This window comes from Peromyscus maniculatus, chromosome 8 (genome assembly GCF_049852395.1).
Source record: "Peromyscus maniculatus bairdii isolate BWxNUB_F1_BW_parent chromosome 8, HU_Pman_BW_mat_3.1, whole genome shotgun sequence".
NCBI classification, from domain to species: domain Eukaryota; kingdom Metazoa; phylum Chordata; class Mammalia; order Rodentia; family Cricetidae; genus Peromyscus; species Peromyscus maniculatus.
Window position 1 is genome coordinate 84,028,663 of NC_134859.1, and position 22,178 is coordinate 84,050,840.

Here is a 22,178-nt window from a genome sequence, read left to right on the forward strand (position 1 = left end):
GCTCAGCATGGTGGTTTGTGTCTGTAATCTTAGCACTTGGGAGGATGAGGCAGGAGGATCACCATGAGCTTCGAAACCATCCTGGGCTGCAATGTGAGAACCTGTCAAAAATAAGTAAGTAAGTAAAAGAGGAAGAGAGAGTGTGTGCGTGTGCACCAGCCCATGATGGCGGCTCTCACGCGGAGGACCTTGTCCAGCGCTCATCCTCAGCCCCCCCCCCATGTACTAGGTTGATTCATACGAAATTGCTAGTGTTTGGATGATCTTGACCTGGAAACAATGGCAATGTCACATCCTAGCCCCTGCTTATGCCTTTAACACTTGAACAAACCTAGAAATGGGGAGTGTAAAAATGCAAAGATAAATCAAGAGTCCTCTCTCTCCTGGGCTCCCCTCCCACCCAGCCCAGCCTTGGCCTGCCTTCCCCCAGGTGCTGAGCAGGCAACACAGGCTGAGGGACTCCTTGGTCACAAAGACACCTTTGGTCACACGTGGCAGCATGAACCAGAGTGCTGAGGAGCAGACATGCTCTAACTTAGTTTATCCCTAAGTGAGGTCATGTTCCGTTCCTAACGGTTATCCCGCAAAACAAGAGCCAGGGACCAGCAAACCTCCATCCTCACACCCCCTCCCACCAGCCACAGAAGCAGGACAGACTCACCAGTTTCATGTTTATTTTCAGAAAGTGATGAAAACAAAAGAAATACATCCAGACATCACTCTCCCTACAATAAATAGCCTCCCCATCCCAAAGAAATAAAAAAGGGAAAAGCGTGTGTGTACACCAGTTCAAAGTGACCTCTCTCGGTGAAGTGTGCACCCCCCCAAGCCTTTCCTCTGCACCCAGTCTCTTGTCTCCTCGCTGGTGGACCCAGTCCACCCAAAGTCACCTGAGTCCTCTCTCGGTTCCTGGTTGGCTGGCTGTTATAAAAATCCACGGAACACAGGCGAGAGACTAACAGTTCGAAGTTGCTCTGCAGGGGACGGGGTAATGTCTCCAGTCCTGGCCTCTCCCCGACCCTCCCGCCAGAAGCCATGAAGTCCCTCTGGGGCCCAAACTCTCTGGAGTCCATTTTCCATTCTCCACGGAACCATCGGTCAGAAGCAGCACCAGGTACGTGACTGTAGTTCGGGCAGAGGAAAGGGCAGGGGACAACATTCCTGTCACATTTCCTTGTGGGCCAGGAAGCAACACGCGAAGGCCAGAATCCTTCTTGCCCCTTGTCCTCCCCCAACCAATCACTACACGGGGAAGGGATGGCTCGGGGCTTCTCGGCCCCGTGTCTGTTTTCTAAGTTAGTCGGCGCCCTCCGACCCAGTGGCATCTTCTCAGTTGGGAAAATAGTTATAAAAGTGGCCGTCGGTTTCCTTATCAAAAGGAGAAGGGGCCCCAGCAGGAGAGGGGCTGTCGCCGCTGGAAGGATAGGGGGATATCCGTCTCCTCTTAGATTCTGCTTCGCCTAGTCCCGAGTCGCTGGGCTCCTGCCGGAGAGGGGTGACCTCAGTCCACAGCGAGGGGGAGCCCTGTTCCTCCGGCCCCCGGCCTTCGGAGGATCCCAGGCCAGGGTCCATGGGCAGAGTTCGCATGGGGCGGAACCAGCCCGCTGGGCTCATCTTGGGAGGGTACTGAGGGGCCACCGGCCAGCCAGCTCCGTGGGCCAGGACTTCCTGGCCGCGGTAGTAGGGCACCGTGGGACCGGGGGCAGAGGGCAGGAATGTGGGCTTCATGCTCACTGCTCGGAGCTCGGCTTCATAACTGTGTTCCCGAGGTGTCCCCAGCCAGTAAGGCTGTGAGACCATATCCTTGGGTTGGCCGGGAAGGTCGGGGTAGAAACGGCTGGGGACGGGGTACTGGTTGGACAGAAGAGGCGAGTAGGGGTCTCCCCCAAGCAGTTGGCAGTTGGGTCCAGGCGGAGAGGGAACACTGGTGTCAACAGATGCATACATGCTAAAAACAACAACAACAAAACCAAACGGAAAATGAGAAAACAAGTCACGGGCACAGCTCTTCCTCCCCTGGTCCTCCCTCCCTGGCCTGCCTGCGCCCCAGATCCCAGAGACAGGACATGTTGACCACTGATCTACGGTCCCATCTCAGAGAGCCCAAAGACGAGTTGAATCCAGTTCACTTACGACTCAAAGTTCTCCCGGAATCCTTTGGCAAAGGGGTTGTTGTCGATTTTCAGCTGAGTGATCTAGAGAGGGGAAATAGAGTTGCCCGAGTCTGAGGCTCAGGGACTCCAGCCCCCGACAAGAAGGCTGTGACTGTCCCCTAGCAAATGCCTGTCCCCAGGCCCCTGGTGCCCCAGCCCTCACCTCGGCATTCTGGTAAGCAGTCACTGCAATGAACTGGGTCTCTTGGAAAGTAAAGATGTGTGTATTAGAAGCATTGCAGACGGTCTCCGGCTCTCCCTCATTGACCTCCACGATGTGCAGCCGGGGCTGGTACTTATGGAGGGACTGCAGGACAATCATCTGGAGAGGGAGTGAGGTGATGTCAGGGTCCCGGAAGGAGCTGGAAGTTTCCTCCTGACCCCACTGTGGTCTCATGACCGGATGCATTCACCCACCAGTGACTGCTAGCCCTACAGTGGGACTAGAAAGAATGCTTGAGGACATCTTGTGCCTTTACCCATCCTGCACCATGCAACTTCTCTTTGGGGCACCTAATCTAGCCTCTTGTGACTTTCTTGATCCTTCATGTCAGTGAGACCAAGGTACTAGCGCTGGAGGTCATGTGTGCACATGCATGCCTCTGTGTGCTTGAGTGTGAGCAAATACAGATGGAGGCTGGGGGACAACCTCAGTCACCATCCACTTTTTTAAGACAGGGTCTCTCACACAGGCTTGGACCTCACCAAGGATGCTGGTTGGCTAGTGAGCCCTAGGGATCCACCTGTCTCTGCCTCCCCAATTTTAAAATTCCTGGTTCATGGCATTACAGCTTTTCTTCTCTTTGTTTAACACGAATGGGTTCTAGGGATGAGACTCAGGTCCTTGTCTTTGCAAGGCAAATGCTTTACCCACTGAAATCTCTCTCCAGCTCAAGATTTAAAAAAAATAAACAGGATTGGGTGTCGGACAGTGGTGGTGCAGGCCTTTAATCGCAGCACTCAGGAGGCAGAGGCGGGTGGATCTCTGAGTTTGAGGCCAGCCTGGTCTACAGAGCGAGTTCCAGGCTAGTCAGAAGTACACAGAGAAACTCTGTCTCAGGAAAAGACAACAAAACCAGGATGGAAGCTGTAGGGGTGGCTCAGCCGGCCAAGGCCCTTGCTGCCAACCTGGGCAACCTGACTTTGATCCCTGGCAGCCACCTGATGGAAGAACAGACAACCCCAGCAAGTTGTCCCGCCTCCTCCGACCTCCACAAACACAGCATAGCACTGGTGCACCCCCACAACAAAATCAATAAATCTGTTCAAAACAAAACAAAACAAAAAACCTCGATTGTTCAGTGTGAGGATACTTTGTATCCACTCCCTGGGACTCTGGGACCCACCAAGGTTACAAATAGTGATCTGGTGAAAAAGCCCCCCAGGCTGGTTTGGCCTGTGTTGACCTGAGGGTAAACCCTGCCAAAGATCCAGTGTCCTTCCATCTCACTGTCTTCCCAAGGTGGATAGGAAAGAGCCAGAGTTCGGAGAGGAAGCTCAATTAATAGGATGCTTGTCTAGCATGCACCAGTCCCTGGGTGCAATATCCAGAACCATACAAACCAGGCTTATTGGTACATGCCTGAAATCTCAGCACTCAGGAGCTAGTGGCAGGAGGATCACAAGTTCAAGGTCATCATTGGCTGTGTAGGGAGGAGAGGAGAGGAGAGGGGAGAGGAGGGGAAGGGAGGGGAGGGGAGGGGAGAGGAGAGGAGAGGAGAGGAGAGGAGAGGAGAGGAGAGGAGAGGAGAGGAGAGGAGAGGAGAGGAGAGGAGAGGAGAGGAGAGGAGAGGAGAGGAGAGGGAGGGGAGGGGAGGGAGGAGAGGAGAGGGAGGAGAGGAGAGGGAGGAGAGGAGAGGGAGGAGAGGAGAGGGGACGCCAACAGCACAGAGGGGTCGTAGGAAGTGTCAGAGGAGAGGATCTCAGATTCAGGGGCAGGTGGGGCTCACAGTCCTACCTGGGTCACATTGTTGGAAGCCCCCTTGTTGTTGGTGAGCTTTAGTTTTCCAAACGAAACTTCCTGGCGCATCCAGTGGGCTCCGGTGTTGGGGGAGTCTGGGTGGACGTATAAACGGTTTCCTGTGGACAGTGAACCTTATTGCCAAGAAGCCCTTGAACAGCCCCTGGAGAGGTGGGATTTTGCTTGTGCTGAGAGGAAGGTGAGAAAGATGCAGGGGAGGGACGGACAGGCTGAGCCGCGGCCACTGAGAGCAGAGGGCTGAGCCGACTGTCCTCTGCTGAGTTAGAGAAGATCTGAGAAGCCCAAGGCAGGCTGAGGAGGTGCGTGGGCTATAGAACCCAATCTTCCGCCTCAGGGCCAAGAGCTTGAGCAACCCACCAGGGGGCCCCAGCCCGGGAGGGAAAGCATGCCCACCGCTCCGCTCCGAAAGGGGGTCGTACCTGGCATGCTGCCTTCTGCCTTGCCACACTGCACCCACTTGCCACTCTGGTACCGCCAGTGGTGCTGGTCCACCAAGACCACATCCACAAACATCCTGTAATGGCTCGTGGGCTCCAGTCCAGCCACAGTAAAAGAGAGGAATGGGAACATGCGCCTGTGGGGAACAGAGAAGCCCCAGCGTCCATCAGCCCCGTGGCCAGTCACCGGTGTGCATGCGGTGTGCACGCGGTGTGCTGCCTCCAGCCCCCACCTGTCCAAGAGCCAACTGGCAAGTGTACCCCAAGTTAGCCTGTCAGTTGTTAAATGTAGATGGAACAAAAATTAGTTTGTAGGGCCAGAGAGATGGACTCAGCGGGTAAGAGCACATACTGCTCTTCCAGAGGGTCCGACATCAGTTCTCAGCATCCACATCTGTGGCTCACAACGGCCTGTGACTCCAGCTCCAAGGTGATCCCTCTGGCCTCCACAGACGCCTGCATGCACAGACACACACAGACGCACATAGAAGCACACACATACACACAGAGGCACACACAGAAATTATTAAAAATAAATCTTTTTAAAAATTAAATTGTACTAGCTGGGTATGGTGGCACACACCTTTAATTCCAGTACTTAGGAAGTGGAGGCAGGAGGATCTCTGAGTTTGAGGCCAGCTTGGTCTACAGAGTGAGTTCCAGGACAGCCAGGGCTGCAGAGAAAAACCTTGTCTCAAAAAAACAAAAAAAAAAACAAAAAACAAAAATTGAAGTGTACAAACCTAACAATTACATACATTCTAAAAAGCCACGGCATTCACTCCTCAAGTCTCCTTCCGTTTGTGCTGTGGCCTGAGCTTGAGGTTATTTGTGTCTGTTGTACGAGGTAGCAGAGGCAAGACAGCTGTGCCTCTCCCCCTGCTCTGTGTTCAGCCCTGTCATGTTGGTAGCCTGGAATCAACCACGGTGAGCGCATTTACACCCTGGGAATCGGCAGACACTATAAATCAGTGCCTATCTTTTTGTAGGGCTGATGACTTGATGTGTGCCCGGCAAACACTGAGTACATCCCACCCTGTAGACTCTTGAGAATGCTTTCCTCTCAAAAGATCAGTGACTAGATATTTATCTGGAAACCACCATCTCTAACATCAAGATGCTTCCTGTGTGGGCCAAGGGCACCAGCCAACTCTCCAGAGATGGCTCCCAGAAGGGTTGGGCCTCAGGTCCACGTTTCCACGGTGACTCTTCCACGCCGTACTCACTGACCAGCCCTCCCTGCCCCCCACCTCTACAGAACGTCCTGCCCCAAGCCTGGGTCTTCAGAAACTCAGCAACACCCCAGGGGTCCAGAAGGCTCTAATGGTCCTCCTGCTTCAAGTCTTGGGTCCCAGCGAAAGGAAAGTTAGTGCGCTGGATCCTGCACCGTCCCCACCGCTCTCGGGTAAGAGTCAGCAAAGGAAGCCCTCTCTTGCAATGGCCTCGCCACCACTTCCACCAGCACTGCCCCCGTTATCGTGATCATTACAACCACCCCCACTATCACAACCGCCATCACCCTCACCGCTATCTCCACCATCGCCTTACACCGTCTCCACCATTACAACCTCCATTGTTGCTACCTCACCGCTTCCACAATCAGCACCGTCACCATTACCTCTCCACGACTACAACCGCTCTCCCTGGAGCCATCACCTGGCTAGCTCCACCACCTCCGCCATCGCCGCCATCACTCCAGCCACAATCTTAACCATCCAACAATGCCACCATGTCTTCTGACTCTCAAGCCGCCACCTCCATCAAAGCCACCATCACTCCAGCAACCATCGCCACCGTCGCTCTAAGTACCACACCCACTGTCCCCATCATAGCCACAGCCACTGCCTTCTTGTCTGCCATCACAGCATCACGGCTTTCATCACCACCACCGTCTCTTCCATTCACTTTAAGCGGCAGCCTCGGAGCCATCACCAGTTCCAATGGCTGAGCTCCTTCTTCACGCCCCAGCAGACAGAGCAGGGCTGTCAGAACAGCAGTGGCAAATCGTCATTGGATGTCCCTTCACATCCCTCCACCCAGGGGGCCATAGAGGATAGGAAAGCACTGATCTCTCAATCAAGAAACCTGCAGACTGGACTAGCCTTGAACTCACATTATAGATAAGGATGACTTTGAACTTCTGGTCTACCTGCTTCAACTTCCAAAATGCTGGGATTACAGGCGTGCACCATTATACCCAGTTTGTATAGTGCTAGGAATCCATCCAGGACTTAATGAATTCGATACAAGAATCCTACCAACTTAGCTACATCTTTAGCCCAAGAAATAAGTATTGAAAAACTGTGGGAGGCCAGGCGATGGTGGCGCACACCTTTAATCCCAGCACTCAGGAGGCAGAGCCAGGTGGATCTCTGTGAGTTCAAGGCCAGCCTGGTCTACAGAGTAAGATCCAGGACAGGCACCAAAACTACATAGATAAACCCTGTCTTGAAAAACCAAAAAAGAAAAAGAAAAACTGTGGGGTGGCGGCGGGGGCGGGGGAAATATTTTCAATCCATTTCTCTCACTAACTCATTGTAAGGTCACTCAGATCACAGTCTCTAGAGCCGGAGAGATGGCTCAGAGTGGTTAAGAGTACCTGCTCTTCCAGCGGATGCAGACTTGGTTCCCAGCACCACATCAGGCAGCTTGCAAGTGTCTGCCATCCCAGTTCCGGGGCATTCAACAGTCCATGGCCTACATGCATATGGCACATACACTCACAAAAGCACACATACACATAAATAAAAATAGATGAGTTCGAGGCTAGCCTGTTCTACAGAGTGAGTTCTAGGATAGCCAGGACTACACAGAGAAACCCTGTCTCAAAAGACAAAACAAAAAATTAATTAATTAATTTTAAAAAATAGGGAGCAGGGTGCAGTGGCTCACATCTTTATTTTATTTTTGAAACGGGGTTTCACTATGTACCTCTGGCTGTCTTGGAACTCGCTATGTAGACTGGGCTGGCCTCAGACTCACAAAGATCCACCTGCCACACCTAGCTTGGCACTTTAATCTCACTACTTTGAAGGCAGAGGCAAGTGGATCTCTGTGAGTCTGAGGCCAGTCTAGTCTACATATCAAGTTCCAGGATGGACAGAGTTACATAATAGAAAGACCTTGTCTTAAAGAGGGGGGGGCGGGGGCGGGGATGTGTGTGTGGAGAGATGGCTCATCAAAAAAGAGCACTAACTGCTTCTCTAGACAACCTGGATTCAATGCTCAGCATCCACGTAATGGGCCCAAACCACCTGTAAGACCAGTTTCAGGGGATCCAATACTCTCTCAGGTATTAGGCATGCATGTGGCACACATAACATCCATATACATATGGTTCACATTCATATATGCTGACATAACATCCATCCACACACACACACACACACACACACATACACACACACATATATATACATACATATGTATATATACACATATACATATATATACATATATACATACACACACACACACACACACACACATATGCCAGGCATGGGTGGCCCACAACTTTTATCTCAGCACTCAAGGAGTGCTTCTCATATTGTGACCAGCTCTCATTCCAACTTCCTATTCTAAAGAAATAGAAAGGAATATCTTTTTTGGTAGCGCTAAGTATAGAATCTGGGGCCTTGTGCATGCTAGGCAAATGCTCTACCACTAAGCCACACCCCCAGCCTCAGAACATGTTTAGCAATCCTCTATTTATACACTAGCCAGTTCATCAAGCAGACCTTTGAGATATAAAATGTTCCTCAAAACTTTATACTGGAAGACACTGAGGCTTGTAGATGGATGTTGATGACAGTCCCACACTACTGTCCCTCTGTCCCTCTGTCCTACTAGTGGGTGACACCCTTCTAGTGGGTGACAAGAGACACAGGAAGGTTGTGGGCAAAGCCAAGGAGATGGGAAGTCTTACTTCTACTTAAAAAGATGGTGAGATGTTGTGCAATCATGAAGACCTGAGTTCTCACTACCCACGTTACAAAAGGAGGAAGAGGAGAAAGAGAAGCCTCATATGGTGGCATATAACTATAATCTAAGGACTGAGGAGGCAGAGACATTTAGATTCTTGTGGTTTGCCAGCCAGCCTAGCCTACTTGATGAACTCCAGGCTAGTGAAGACCCTGTCTCAAAAAAATAATAAGCCAAGCGTGTTGGCGCATGCCTTTAATCCTAGAACTTGGGAGGCAGATGGATCATTGTGAGTTTGAGGCCAGCCTGGTTTACATAAAGAGTTCCAGGACAGCGAGGGCTACATAGAGAGATTCTGTTTCAAGGAAGGAAGGAAGGAAGGAAGGAAGGAAGGAAGGAAGGAAGGAAGGAAGGAAGGAAGGAAGGAAGGAAGGGAAAGAGAGAGAATGATGACTGAGGAATGACTTGCTAGGTTAACCAATGGCCTCCACACACGTGTGCACACATGTACATGTAAACACACACACACACACACACACACAGCTAACACTACAGTAGAATCCTCAAATAACTCCCTGATTTACATATCACTTTGCTGGGGAGAAAACAGTAGTGGAAATGGATGTGGTACCATATTGACCTCTGTAAAATGACTTGCCACACCACCTTCAGGGGACAGTCATGACCCCATAACTCTCTGCTGCTCCAAGGGCTAACTCATCTAGAGATGATTTGAAGGGTCGTGGGACATGGCTGGGAACAGAGTGAGTTCCAGGCCAGTCAAGGCTACAACAAAACAGTGACTCCTTTCAGACATCGACCAACTGTCTGTAGGGCTGACTGGCTACGTCTTCCTCGGAGGAGGCCAAGAAGAACAGCTCTGCATTTCTGCGCAGCCATTTGCAAGTGGTTGTGTGATTCCTAGTCCATGGGTCCAGACCTGGGGGCAGGGGGAGGAGGTCTCTGGATGCCTGAGAACATTTTGTATTCTGTAAGTATAAGACATTGCCAAAATATTTTCTGAGGTCACAACAGTAGTTGTCTCTGAGAGGATAATTTTTCAATAGCTGCCTCAGCATTGGATGGTACACAGTGTATATATATATATTTACTTATTTATTGGAGAGGGCATGGCACACTTGGGGAAGATGACCTGTGGGAGTTGGTCCTCCCCTTCACCATCTGCGGGTTTCAGGTATAGACCTCGGGTCATCAGCCTTGGGAGTAAGCAGCTTTATCCACTGAATCATCTTGCTAGCTCGACATCATCCATTTTGTTACAACAAACTATTCTGCTTTTTTTTTTTTTTTTTTTTTTTTGGTTTTTCGAGACAGGATTTCTCTGTATAATTTTGGTGCCTGTCCTGGATCTCACTCTGTAGCCCAGGCAGGCCTTGAACTCACAAGAGATCCACCTGCCTCTGCCTCCTGAGTGCTGGGATTAAAGGTGTGCACCACCATCTCCAGGCCTGTTTTGCTTATTTTTTAAAGAAAGGGTCTCAGTATGGAGCCCAGGTTAGCTTTGAACTTAATGATCTTCCTGTGTCTGAGTGCTGTGATCATATACATGCACCATGGGTGTGCCCAGATTTTAAAATAAGTAGGGTTTTTTGTTTTGTTTAGTTTGTTTTTTGCTTTTTTAGATCTGAAAAGTTGAGCTAGGAATGTAACTCAGCATAAGAGTGTTTTGCCTAGCACCCATGAGACCCTGGGTTCAATATCGCACCACCAATAAAAATTTAGGAACTGGAGAGGTGGCTCAGCAGTTAAAAACACTTGTTCTTGCAGAGGACCAGGGTTCAATTCCTAGCACCCACATGGTGGCTCACAAGCATTCCAATATCCTCTTTCTGACCTCTGAGGGTACCAGCCATGCACACAGCTCATAGACATACATACATGTGAGGAAAACACTCATGCACATAAATAAAATAAATTTAAATGAAAAAAATCTAAAAGGTTAGTGAAATATAATGGCTCCCACCAATAATCCCAGCACTTAGGAGGCTGAGGAAGAAACTGTGCCTGTCCAAGGGCAGGGCAGCCTGGACACAGAGAGCTCCCGGCTAGCTACAGAGTAAGCCTCTGTCTCAAAAATAAAATAAAGCCGGCTGGCTGGTGGTGGCACTCTCCAGCACTCCAGAGGCAGAATCAGTTGGATCTGCGAGTTCAAGGCCAGCCTGGTCTACAGAGTGAGGTCCAGAACAGCCAAGGCTACACAGAGAAACCCTGTCTCAAGCCCCCTCCCAAAATAATCATTAAATAAAAAAATTAATAATAATAATAATAATAAAAGTAAAAGGCTAGAGAGATGACTCAGTGGTTAAGGATACTTTCTGCTCTTGCAGGGGACCTGGGTTTGATTCTATATGAGCTCATAATGGCCTGTAATTCCAGTACCAGGGGCTCTGACCTCCAACCTCCATAGGCTCCCTCACACCCACAGTTAGTATACACACACACGCACACACACCCATAAAAATTATATAGATATTTAAAAAGTAAAATATTAAGTTAAACCATTAATTACAAGTTGTGAGGGTCGGGAATACGGAGAAAGGAAAAAAGCGGCGGCTGCGGCGCCACCGAACACGAAGCCGAACACGAAGAAGCCGAACACGAAGCCGAAATTGCCTTCGCCGCCCTGGCTTCACATTACTGCAAACTGAGCTACTTAACAACAGCTCTCCCCAAAGTTATCTTAATTATAATAATCAACCAATCACGCTCAGAAAAAGCGGGGATTACCAGCAATTAATACCCACCCACACGCCCACGGAGACCCGGCCTCTCTCCCTTACTGAGAATATCTGCTCTCAGCTGTTTGTATTTACCACCCCATTCACAACACACACCGCACACAGAAACACTGGCCCGGCCTCTATGCAGCACTCCCAGGTTGCTCCATCTCCAAAAATACACAAAAGGGACCCCAGAGTCTCTCTCTTTTTTTTTTTTTTCTTTTTCTTTCTTTTTCCGAGACAAGGTTTCTCGGTGTAGCTTTGGAGCCTGTCCTGGATCTCACTCTGTAGACCAGGCTGGCCTCGAACTTACAGAGATCCGCCTGCCCTGCTTCCCAAGTGCTGGGATTAAAGGCATATGCCACAGCCACTCGGCTTCTTTTGTCTTTTTAAAATACTACCTTTAGCGGGGGTGGTGCACGCCTTTAATCCCAGCACTCGGGAGGCAGAGGCAGGCAGATCTCTGAGTTCAAGCCAGCCTGGTCTACAGAGTGAGATCCAGGACAGCCAGGGCTACACAGAGAAACCCTGTCTTGAAAAACAAACAAAAAGAAAGAAAACAAAGAAAAAAGAAAAGCCTTACATTCTGTTATTTTTATTTTGTGGGTTTGTGTACGTCTGTGGGTGCACACGGGCACGGAGAGATCAGAGGACAACCTGCAGGAACCAGTGCTCTCCTTCCGAGTCGGTCTGGGGATCTGAACTCAGGCCATCAGGATGGTCAGGAAGCTCCTTCACTGCTGAGTGGTCTCTCTAGCCTGCCCCAAATGCTTGCTCGTCTCCATTTCCCTCTCTGAGCCCCACTTGAGTGCCTACATCTTCATCACACCAGGCATCATCCACCTCCCCCCACTGGTAATCTAATGCCACAATGCTACTGAGCCACACCAGTAGGTGGGTCCAGGGTGGGTGGGAGAGGAAGGACCAGGGACCCGGTGAGTCAGCCAGAGGAAAGGCTGAGGGGCTGTGGGTGGGTCTGGGATGGAAGAATTTTTCAAAAAGAAAGAAGGTCTGTGGGTGATGTGGTGGTGACTCGCAGGTCATTGGAACCACAGAGGGACAGGCCAGCCTGCCAAAGGAGGAGGACAGAAAGGAAGCTGCCCTGAGCCCAAAACTCTACAGCAAAAGGAAACAGCCCTGGGCTGGCCCGCTCACCGGAGCTCAAGCCGAGAAGACAGCAGAGGCCGTGGGGCTTGGTAGGGCTGAATTTTTTGACGGTGGTGTGTCCTGTCTTCTTCCCAGGAGGCAGCCCCTGGGAGCCTGATCCGAGGGGAGGCATCAAAGGAGAGGATGAGCAGCCACGGCCCCCATCCACCAGGGACCCGGATCTAAAGTGTGAGGACCACCACACACACGATGCAAGCAGACTCTTAGGAAACACTCAGAAGGCATTTAGGGATTTCTTTTTCAGTTTTGCTGATGGTATTTTATTATTTGCTTGTTTGTCTGTTTATTTGTTTATTTACTTATTGGTGTGTGTGTGTGTGTGTGTGTGTGTGTGTACACATGTATGCATGTATGTGCATGTCCATGTAGAAGCCAGAGGACAACCTGGGGTGACATTCCTCAGGCACTATAATTTATTTATTTATTCATTCATTCATTTAATTTACTTATTTATTTATTTATTTATTTATTTACTTACTTACTTACTTACTTACTTGCTTACTTATTTACTTATTTGGTTTTTCAAGACAGGGTTTCTGTTTGTTTGTTTGGTTGGTTGGTTTTTCAAGACAGTTTCTCTGTTTAACAGCCCTTGCTGTCCTGGAACTCACTCTGTAGACCAGGCTGGCCTCGAACTCACAGAGATCTGCCTGCCTCTGCCTCAAAAGTGCTGGGATTAAAGGCCTGTGCCACAAGGCCTAACTGATGTTTTCTTAGTATGGGTTCTGGGGCTCAAACTCCGGTCCTCATATTTATAAAGCAAATACTTCACTCACTAAACACTCTCTCCAGCCTTGTTTTTTTGTTCTTTCTTTCTTTTTTTTATTTTTCTTTTTTCCTTTTGCAGATGGTGGTGGTGATGGACAGGACCCATGTGCCAGGGTGCGTGTTTGGAGGTCAGAGGACAATTTGTGAGAGGGAGTTCTCGCTTTCAACCATGTGGGTCCTGGGAATCAAGCTCAGGTCGACAGGCTTGGCAGTAAGCATCTCTACCCACTGAGCCATTGTGCCAGCCCATTATTTTTTTACGTTCCATTTTCAAGCCAAGCATGGTTGCAGTGCACACTTGTAATCCCAGCATTTGGGAGGCTGAAGCAGGTCAGTTGAGAATTCCAGGCCAGCCTGAGTGACGTGAAGTAAGACCTCGTCTCAACTAAATCAACAAAAATCCGCTTTCAGAGGAACATACAGATTCAAGGCAGGAAGATCACCAATTTCAGGCTAATTTTGATTGCATGGCAAAAATCCTATCTCAAGATAACCACAACATGATGAATGCCTTTATTGGCAACACTCTGGCAGGGCAGGCAGATCTCTGAGAGCCTGAGGCCAGCCTGGGCTACAAAGTGAGTTCCAGGACAGCTGAGCCTGAATAGTGAGACCCTCACTCAAAAACCAAACAAAAACAAATCAAACAAACAAAATAACCACAGGGGGCAAAAAAGACCAATACTGAACATTTTTTAAGCTAAGCCTGCTACATTTTTCTACTTTTAATTTTAATTTTGTTTTTGCTTTGGGGGGGTTGTTTGTTTGTTTGTTTGTTTTTGTTTTTGTTTTTGTTTTTTGGAGGGTTGTTCTTGCTGTATTTCTTTTTCTTTTTTTCTTTTTTCTTTTTTTTCTTTCTTTGGAGCTGAGGACCAAACTCAGGGCCTTTCACTTGCTAGGTAAGCACTCTACCACTGAGCTAAATCCCCCCCACCCCCCACCCCCTTTTTTTTTTTTTTCAAGACAGGGTTTCTCTGTAGTTTTGATACCTGTCCTGGATCTCACTCTGTAGACCAGGCTGGCCTGGAACTCACAGAGATCCACCTGCCTCTGCCTCCCGAGTGCTGGGATCAAAGGCGTGTTCCACCATGCCCGGCTTTCTACTTTTTTATAGTGGGATTTGTCAAGATAAACAGCTGCTTAAGGTTGTGGCTCAGTACCGGAGTGTCTGTGTCTGCACAGCCTGCACAAGGCCCTGGGCTAAATTTTTAGCATAGAAAAGAAAAGTAAATCAGCATTGGTTCTTTGAGACAGCATGTCAACCAGGCATGGTGGCACATACCTATAGTCCTAGCACTGGGAAGGCAGAGAAAAAGATCTGGAGTTTCAAAAGAAGCCTTTGCTATATAGCAGAGAAAAAGAAAGAGAAGAAAAAAAACCTCACTATGGAGCACAGGCTAGTTTCCAGTTATGGGTATCACCCCTCTGTGCATTATTATCACAGCTTTCCTAAAAAATATGTCTAGCATACACTAGACCCTGGGTTCCAATCACAGCCCAAAAACAAAAAGGGGAAAGGAAAGGAAGAAATCCCAAGTGGTCCAGTGGAAATTCTGCAGCAGGAACACACAGAGGAGGAGGCCGTGGGAGTCCAGACAGTGACAGTCAGAGTGTGCCTCTCCTAATGCCTCCCCTAACAGCTCACAGACAGACAGGCCCCAGCCAGCCCAGCCCAGCCCAGCAGTCACTAAGTTCTGGCTGGTGCTGACCACCCCATCCCATCAGACTGGAGGAGCTGAGGCCTGACAGTGCATTGGGAAGACCTGGCCAGGCCCCAGGATGAGAAGGCTCCTGCTCCTGACACACTGCAAAGCACAGAGTTGGAGGTCCCACCTAGTCTGCTGTGTGGGAGTGTAAGCCGCTGGTTATCCCTGCGTCTCTCAGTGTTCGTAACTGTGAAATGGGGAGAACGCCTGGCCTGCCTAACCCACTGTGAAATAATGAAAGCATGCTGGGTGCGCCACAAAAGGCCTTCAGACGGTGTAGGTGGCTGTTTCTACTCGTGACTGGGGAGACTGGAGAAAGGAGCAGACAGGTACCATCTCAGCTCTAGTCCCAGCTTCACCAGCTGTGGAACCTCAGAAGAGTCCCTCGCTGTCTCTGGGCCTGTTTCCCTGTCTGTGCAGTGAGCGGCAGGAGTGTCTGGATCCTTCCAGTTCAGACACTCTAGGACTAGAAACCCGGCCAGTGCCTGGTGACACCCAGAGACCGGTCTGGGGAGCAGAGAAGAATTATCAGAAGGCTTTGGAGATGAAGGGTGGGCCGTAAACAAACACATGGTTTATCCTCGGTTCATCCCAGTGAGAAAGAACAAGTCAGCAGCTTGAAACCAGTTGAAGCTGGCAGCTAGGTCCCTCCACCCGCTACAGACATCATCTGCAGGGAATATAGTCTAGTAATGCCACTTTGGGACTGAGCAAGAACCCCACCCTTTCAGTCTCTCAATTACTTCCTGAGTCTCCATCCCGACACCCCACATCCTAACCCACTAACGGCAAAGAACATATAGAGCCCTGGCTGGTCCCCACTGCCTCTTCCCAGAAGACACAGAGGGTCCACTCGGGTATTGCATGCTCAATGACCCCTCACAAATTCAAGTTTCTCTTTCTTTCTTCAGCAAAGAGACTCCATCCGGAAGCAGCAGGCTGAGCGGCAAACCTTACTACTGAGGCAACAGCCCAGGGGAACCCTCCATCTTCTCCCAGGCTGGACTGATGAATAGCTGGGTTAGGATGTGGGCACATTTTTAGGGACCAGCTTCAAAGGGTACAGTTCAGGACTGGACACCAGCTGGGACTGGTTCTGAGTTTGGCCTGTTCAGGATGTGGGCATTTGTGCCTTCATAAGTTTTCCTGTCCCTACCTCTACACAACACAACACACACACACACACACACACACACACACACACACACACACACACACACTCATCTCTCTCTCTCCCCTCTCTCTCTCTCTCCAGACATATGATATCAAAGTAAGACCGGAAAAGAAACTTGGCGACCGTTTCTCCATGTCACCAAATCCCAGTCTGTCCCGCCACCCCCCCCATACACCAAAGCTACCCTGAGCACAGCAGCAGCAAAGAAGACACCTAGATCCCAAAAGATTCTGTCCCCAACACTTCAGTTTCCCATACCCAGGGACTGAGAGGTGGCCAGGATCTGTCAGGCCCAGAATACTCTCTCCCCACACTGCCCTCTGCGACCCCAGGCAAGGAGCAAGTCTGGGACCCTCCGGTCAACTCTTGGTGAAGCAAGAGTCACCCTTTCCTCTGCACCAAAGTAACTTCTAATCGCGCCCACACCACCATCTCTGTCCTTTTTTGATCTGACTTGGTGTGATGCCCTCGGCCTCCGCGGCTCTCCAGAGCTTTGCGGCGTCCTCACTGCTATCCTGCTTTCTCCTAAGACTGAAGCTCAGACTGCGAACACGAAGACTCAGCAACGTGCAGCTTCAGAATTTGAAGAAGAAAAAAAAAAAGAGGAAAGTCCTTGTTCCGGCGGGCCACTGAGGCCAGACCCCCGCCTGCTCCGCCCTGCGAGCTCGCAGCGCTCTGCGCGCGCCACACTCACCGTCCTTGCTTAGTGATGATCATCTCTGTCTGGTGCTGGTTGAACTTGGACCACAACAGGTGGTTGCTGAGCGCGACTCTCAGCTTCCCCGACACCTCCAGCCCCGCGGGCAATGCGTAGTCCTCTCGCGGCCCTGGGTAGAGCCCGGCACGCGGGTCCGGGGCCGCGTAGCCATCCCCGGGCGGGTAGCCCTCGGCACCCGCGGGCGGCGGGAAGGGCTCGCCCGGTCCAGGGAAGCCGGCCGCCTGGGCCCGGGGCGGGTAGGCGTAGGCGCCGAGGAAGCGGCCCGGGGCGGCAGGCACCAGGGCGCCCCCAGAATAGGGCGTCCCCAGGCTGCCACCTGCACGGCGATCGGTCGGGTCCTGTGCGCCCGGCTCCGGATAGAAGAAGCGATGCTGCTGATCCGCTCCGGGCCCCCGGCCCTCGTCACTCGGCATCGGCTCGGTGCCGGTCAGCATGTCTCCGCAGCCCGGCTCCACGATGCCCATCCGCGGCGGGCTGGGCGCCTTCCCGCAGCCGTCGAGGAGGCCAGAGGGTGTGGGGGCAGGGGAGACGGGGGGGGGTCGGGGGTGGAGTCCGGGGGAGGAGTGGAACGCCACTCGAACCCGGGCTGGGACCCCTGGCCCCTGAGCGCGCGTTGGGGAGACGCGCAGCGGCTCCGGGGCTCCCTCTCCAGCGGACCGCTGTTACTAGCGGCGCGGCGGCCTTCGCTGTGGCTTTATGAAGCTCCTTGGGTCCCCTCACCCCGCCACCTCGGCCCCGCCCCGCCTCGCCCCGCCCCCTCGTGGCTAATACAGCGCGAATTCGCTTTTGGTGAGGACTGAAGCCCCCCCCCCCCCCAGTGGAGACCAGTAAGTCTCTGTGCGCCCCGAATCTGGGAGAGTCAACCTGCCACCTGAAACTCGAGCGGGTTCTCTCCCCAGGAAATTCCGCCCATCCTGGAAGGTACAGCAAAGGCCCTTTCCCCAGATGGGACCATCTGAGCATTCTCACGGCTCTGGCAGGCTCGGAGCTACTTAGACTTTACATATTCAACAGATATTTGTTGCTGCCTCCTGTATGCCCAGGCTCTGTGACTTTGCACGAAATGTTTGCCTGCTTTCTTTTGGCTAGAGCCCCCTCATCCCAGGCGGAGGATGATTTTTATCCCCCTAGCCCAAGGGCTGATTTGAAAGCTGTTGGACAACAAGCTCCCAAAAGCATTGCACCCAAAGCAGCCCACCGCGGGCTGGGCTGGCTGAAATGCTCGCACAAAAGCTCGTTCACGTGGCGAAGCAGCCAGTTAAAGACACGGGAAGTAGCGCTTCTGGCTGTCAGTGTTCCGAGTCCCAGGGCTGACTCTGCCTGTGTGTGATTCGGGTGTGTGGGACCTGGGTAAGTCACTTCCTTTGCCTGAAAGTCAGTCCCTCAGGCCTGATGGGGTAGGCTGGGGGAAATAAACATTCGTATTGGGGGCGGGGGGCTGTGAACCTAACACCAGCGGCTCTGTGTGCTGCATTTTCCATTCTGTTTGAGAGGAAGCAGTGGCTAGCAGGCACTCAGAGCTGGTTGATAGCCCAGCGCACGCTCTGATGGAGGAGTGTCCTTCCTCCACCGTTCTATTCTGCTAAGGTAAGCCACACGTTTTGAGAAGTATCCCTCTTCTCCCAGTTGAAAATGAACCCCATTGGGAGTTTTCTTATGAAAGAAAAAAACATCCTTGGGGGCTGAGGATGTAGTTCGGTTGAAGAAGTGTTTGCCTAGCATACACACCAAGCTTTGGTTCCATTCCCCAGCATTGACCAGATGGGGCGTGGGGCCAAACCCTGTAATCCCAGCACTTGAGAGGGGAGGTAGAGGACCAAAAGTTTAAGGTCATTCTCCACAATTTGGGCCAGCCTGGGTCACGTGGGATCCTATCTCAAAAATAAGTAAATAAAAATCAAAGCATCATTTAAAAGTTATATAATTATTGTGTGTATGTGTGGGCATGTGTGCATATTCGGAGTTCAGAGGACAACAGTGTGGAGTCAGTGCTCTCCTTCTGTCTTTTTGTGGGTACTGGATCTCGAACTCGGGTCATCAGGCTTAGACAGCAAGTGCCTTCACCTGCTGAGCCATCTTGCTGGCCCCAATACTAAGGCATCTTTGTATAGGAAATCTAGGCAATGCAGAAAAGCAAGGTTATACAGATTACCCCCAGTTCTAATTGCCCAAAGCAGACAGTATTAACATTTTTTGAAAGAACACCCTTCCAGATGTCCCTCCTGTATAGATCCTCCCTGTGTTTCTGTCTTTGCACGCTCACATGCGCGCACACACACGCACACACACACACACACACACACACACATCTAATATCATACAAATATTGAAGTCTGTTTTGTCACATGGATTCTTTTTTTTTTTTATCAGCAAGGTGTAATGGATTCTTTGCACGTCAAATATATAAAGATTTACATTTTAAAGAATGTTCCGGAAAAATACTTCCACATAGTTTTATTTTGTTAAAAGGGTGACTTCTTTCCCTCACCTCTGCTCCACCCCACTCCTCCCTGGGGGTGGAGGGTGACCTCATCACTACATTTCTGTCCCAGCCCAATAGGGCTTCACCCATAGGGGCCCAGAGGGACACTCTCCTCTCAACTAGAGCTGAACCAAGAGGCAAGCTGGCAGGTGAAGGTGAAGTGAGGGACCCCAGGAGACGGCCATGACCCAGGGAGGGTGGGGGAGAGACAACCAGTCATCTCTTGAGAATGGGCCTGGATACAGGATAGCACCAGGAATTGAGGTCTGGCATCCTCCTTGCCCCCTTTCCCCTGTTCCCCCATGCCTGAGAAGGTGGAGTGACCCTGGGACCCTTGGCTACCTGTTGTGAAAAAATTGGCTTCTAAGATTCATCAGAAAGACTGATTTCCCCAGGAAGGAAAGATTTTGAACACCAGGCACTTCTCGGGGGAACATTTTTAGTAAGTGTCCCATAGTGAAAGGCCAGATGGGGTCTCATTCCTCAGTCCTGCCCCTCTTCCATGCTGATCCTCAAGTCAAGTGATCCATCCCCCTGCTTCAGAACAGAATGTTCTAAGCTCCCAAAAGAGCTGTGCAGGGCAGAAGGGACTATGCTTGTCATAGCTGGGTGGTCCTGGGAACATGTCGCTGGAAGAAAGGGGGCCTAAGCGTGGTCTCCCCATAATCCGGCGGGTTCATGGAACCTGCCTTATTAGCCTTAGATTCCTCACCATCCTCACCCCCCCCCACACTCCCTCTAATTTCTTCCACCCAAAAAAGAAAGTGCTTGTGAAAAGCGGGGGCTGAGTGGCCCTGGTGTCACCACTGCCAGTCCCGCCCCTCTGCCAGCTTGGGTGAGAAGAAGAGCCCTAGCACTGACACCTCCTCTTCCTGCCGCCACATCACCCCCTTCCCGGTCCCCAGGGTTAGAGAGGTGGGAAGAGAGACTGGAAGAGAGGAGGCCCCATGGGATCCCCTGTCTTCCCTGTGGCTGCTGCTCCCAGCCCCTCTCCCATTCCGCCAGCACATGCTACCCACAGGCTGGCCCTGATGGGGAAGGAGTGAAGACACAGGACGGGTACCCAGGGTGGACCCAGCCAGCATCCCCTTGCAGAAGTCAGTCTGGATGGGTAACATGGGAGACAGAAGGCTTCCAAAGTCCCACAGCCTCTTTGCCACTGAGCTAGGGCTGAGGGTCCGGTGCAGACTCCCAGTCCAGTGTTCTTCCTAGAACTACCTGGGGCTGGGGTGTGACTTAGCAGCGAAGCACATTCCTGACATACCGGACATGTGTAAGAGCCTCAGGTCCATCCCCAGCACCACAGACAAGGAAAAGTCTGATAGTCCCCTAGAAAAGATCTGAAAATCGGGGACCAGGGAGAGGCTGCTGCTAAATGTGACACTGGCTCTCCGCAGCCTGTGGTGTTCTCCAGGTGTTCAAGACTTCTTTCCAGTCTGAGACAGAGTTCCAGGGGCTCCCGCAAGGCCACACAGCCCCGTCATCCCTCTAGGCCACAGCATAGTCTAGCAAGCTGTCATGTGGATTTCTGGGACTTGCTCCTAGACATGCCGATTCTGGGGCCTCACATCCCCCTTCTAGGTCCCCTCCTCTTCGGTTTGCTATCTCCAAGTCAGTGTGCCAGAAACTCGCAGTGCCAGGGACTAAGGGATGGAGAACGTTGGAAGCCACACTGGCTGCAGGCATTTCAGAGTCCTGGTCAACACTCTAGACCCAGATGGCTCCTCTCCTGGGCACCAGCGGGCCTTGTCCTCTCCTGAACATGTGCAGGGCCAACCCCTCCGTCCCAGGGGTTCAACGAAGGGAAGAAACAAATAGAGCGGGGACGGGGTGGTGGTGGAGGGTGGGGGTACAGTCAGTGGCTCAGAGCTCAGGGCACCGGGAGCCAAGTCTCTGCCTTTGGAACCCCAGAGGCTAGAACCGTGTGTGAGGCAGGCAGAGGAAGGGCATATGCCGGGCTCAGGATCTGCTCATGAAAGATCAGAGTCAAGAAACCATGAAGTCAGATACTTAACTATGACTCAGTGAGAAAGTCTCAGGCCCCAGAGCGGGGAAGCAAGGAAGAGGTGGCCCGAGAGCAAAGACCTCAGAGGCTAAAGGCTTTGGGGGGTACCAGAAGCCCAAGATTGGAAAATGGCATCTTCCACAGGGGGCTTGGTGGGAACCCCCCAACCTCAGCCTCACTAGCCAGGTGATCGACTGGTTTCCTCGTCAGAGAAAAAGACTCTTGGACTGGAAAGGCTAAGAGCCTTGACCTAAGGCAGGAGCAGAGCGGAGGCCCAGGCTGTGCGGAACTATCCGTCCGTCCGCCTGTCTCTTGCTTCCCTTCCCCACCCTCTAGCTCAGGTGGCTGCTCCACTCCACAAAGGGCCCCTCACAGTCACCCCAGTCCCCCTAGGGCCTTGGGCCAGAAGAGAACTCCTCTGTCAGAAGACTGGTCTCAGGACGGATAGGCTTGCCTCCCTCCCGACCCCATACACCGTTTCCCACCCCGCCACCCCCATTCCCCAAGGGCTGTGATAAACTAGGCCCTGGGAACTCTGGGGACTCAATTCAGGATCAGTCCGACCCCAAAGGCTCCTAGCTAGGTAGATGACCATGGGCTCCAGACTTGTCCAGCACTTCAGCCCACTTCAGCGTCCCGTCCCCCCCCCCCCCCCCCGGAAGCAGACTGGCAACCCATCAGCTTGTGCATGGACCGGTTACTCCCATGTGCACAGACATGCCGTGCAGAGTCTCACTCAAGATCAGCCCGCAAGCCAGGCCCCACCTCCATCCAGCTCTACTCCCACATCTACCCAGCCTACCAGAGTTCTCTGGGCATCTCACTCTGTTATCCGCCCACCCTGGAGCCTGCTCTGGGTCCAGACTGCCAGTCCTTCAGAGAGTATTGCTGTGGCCGGAACCATCGGATTAGCAGGGAGGGGGCA

The 22,178-nt window shown here is 51.7% G+C and overlaps 1 protein-coding gene across 1 annotated transcript; it reads right to left on the reverse strand.

The window, feature by feature from the left end:
- Positions 1–657: 657 nt before the first annotated feature.
- On the reverse strand, positions 658–17,433 carry Tbx21 (T-box transcription factor 21). Its single transcript, XM_006971874.3, has 6 exons — positions 16,743–17,433; positions 4,554–4,708; positions 4,111–4,232; positions 2,317–2,475; positions 2,134–2,195; positions 658–1,948 (listed from the first exon to the last, which is right to left on the reverse strand). The coding sequence occupies exons 1-6, from the start codon at positions 17,228–17,230 to the stop codon at positions 1,330–1,332; spliced, it is 1,605 nt and encodes a 534-aa protein (XP_006971936.2). The 5' UTR covers positions 17,231–17,433; the 3' UTR covers positions 658–1,329.
- Between the last annotated feature and the right edge of the window lie 4,745 nt (positions 17,434–22,178).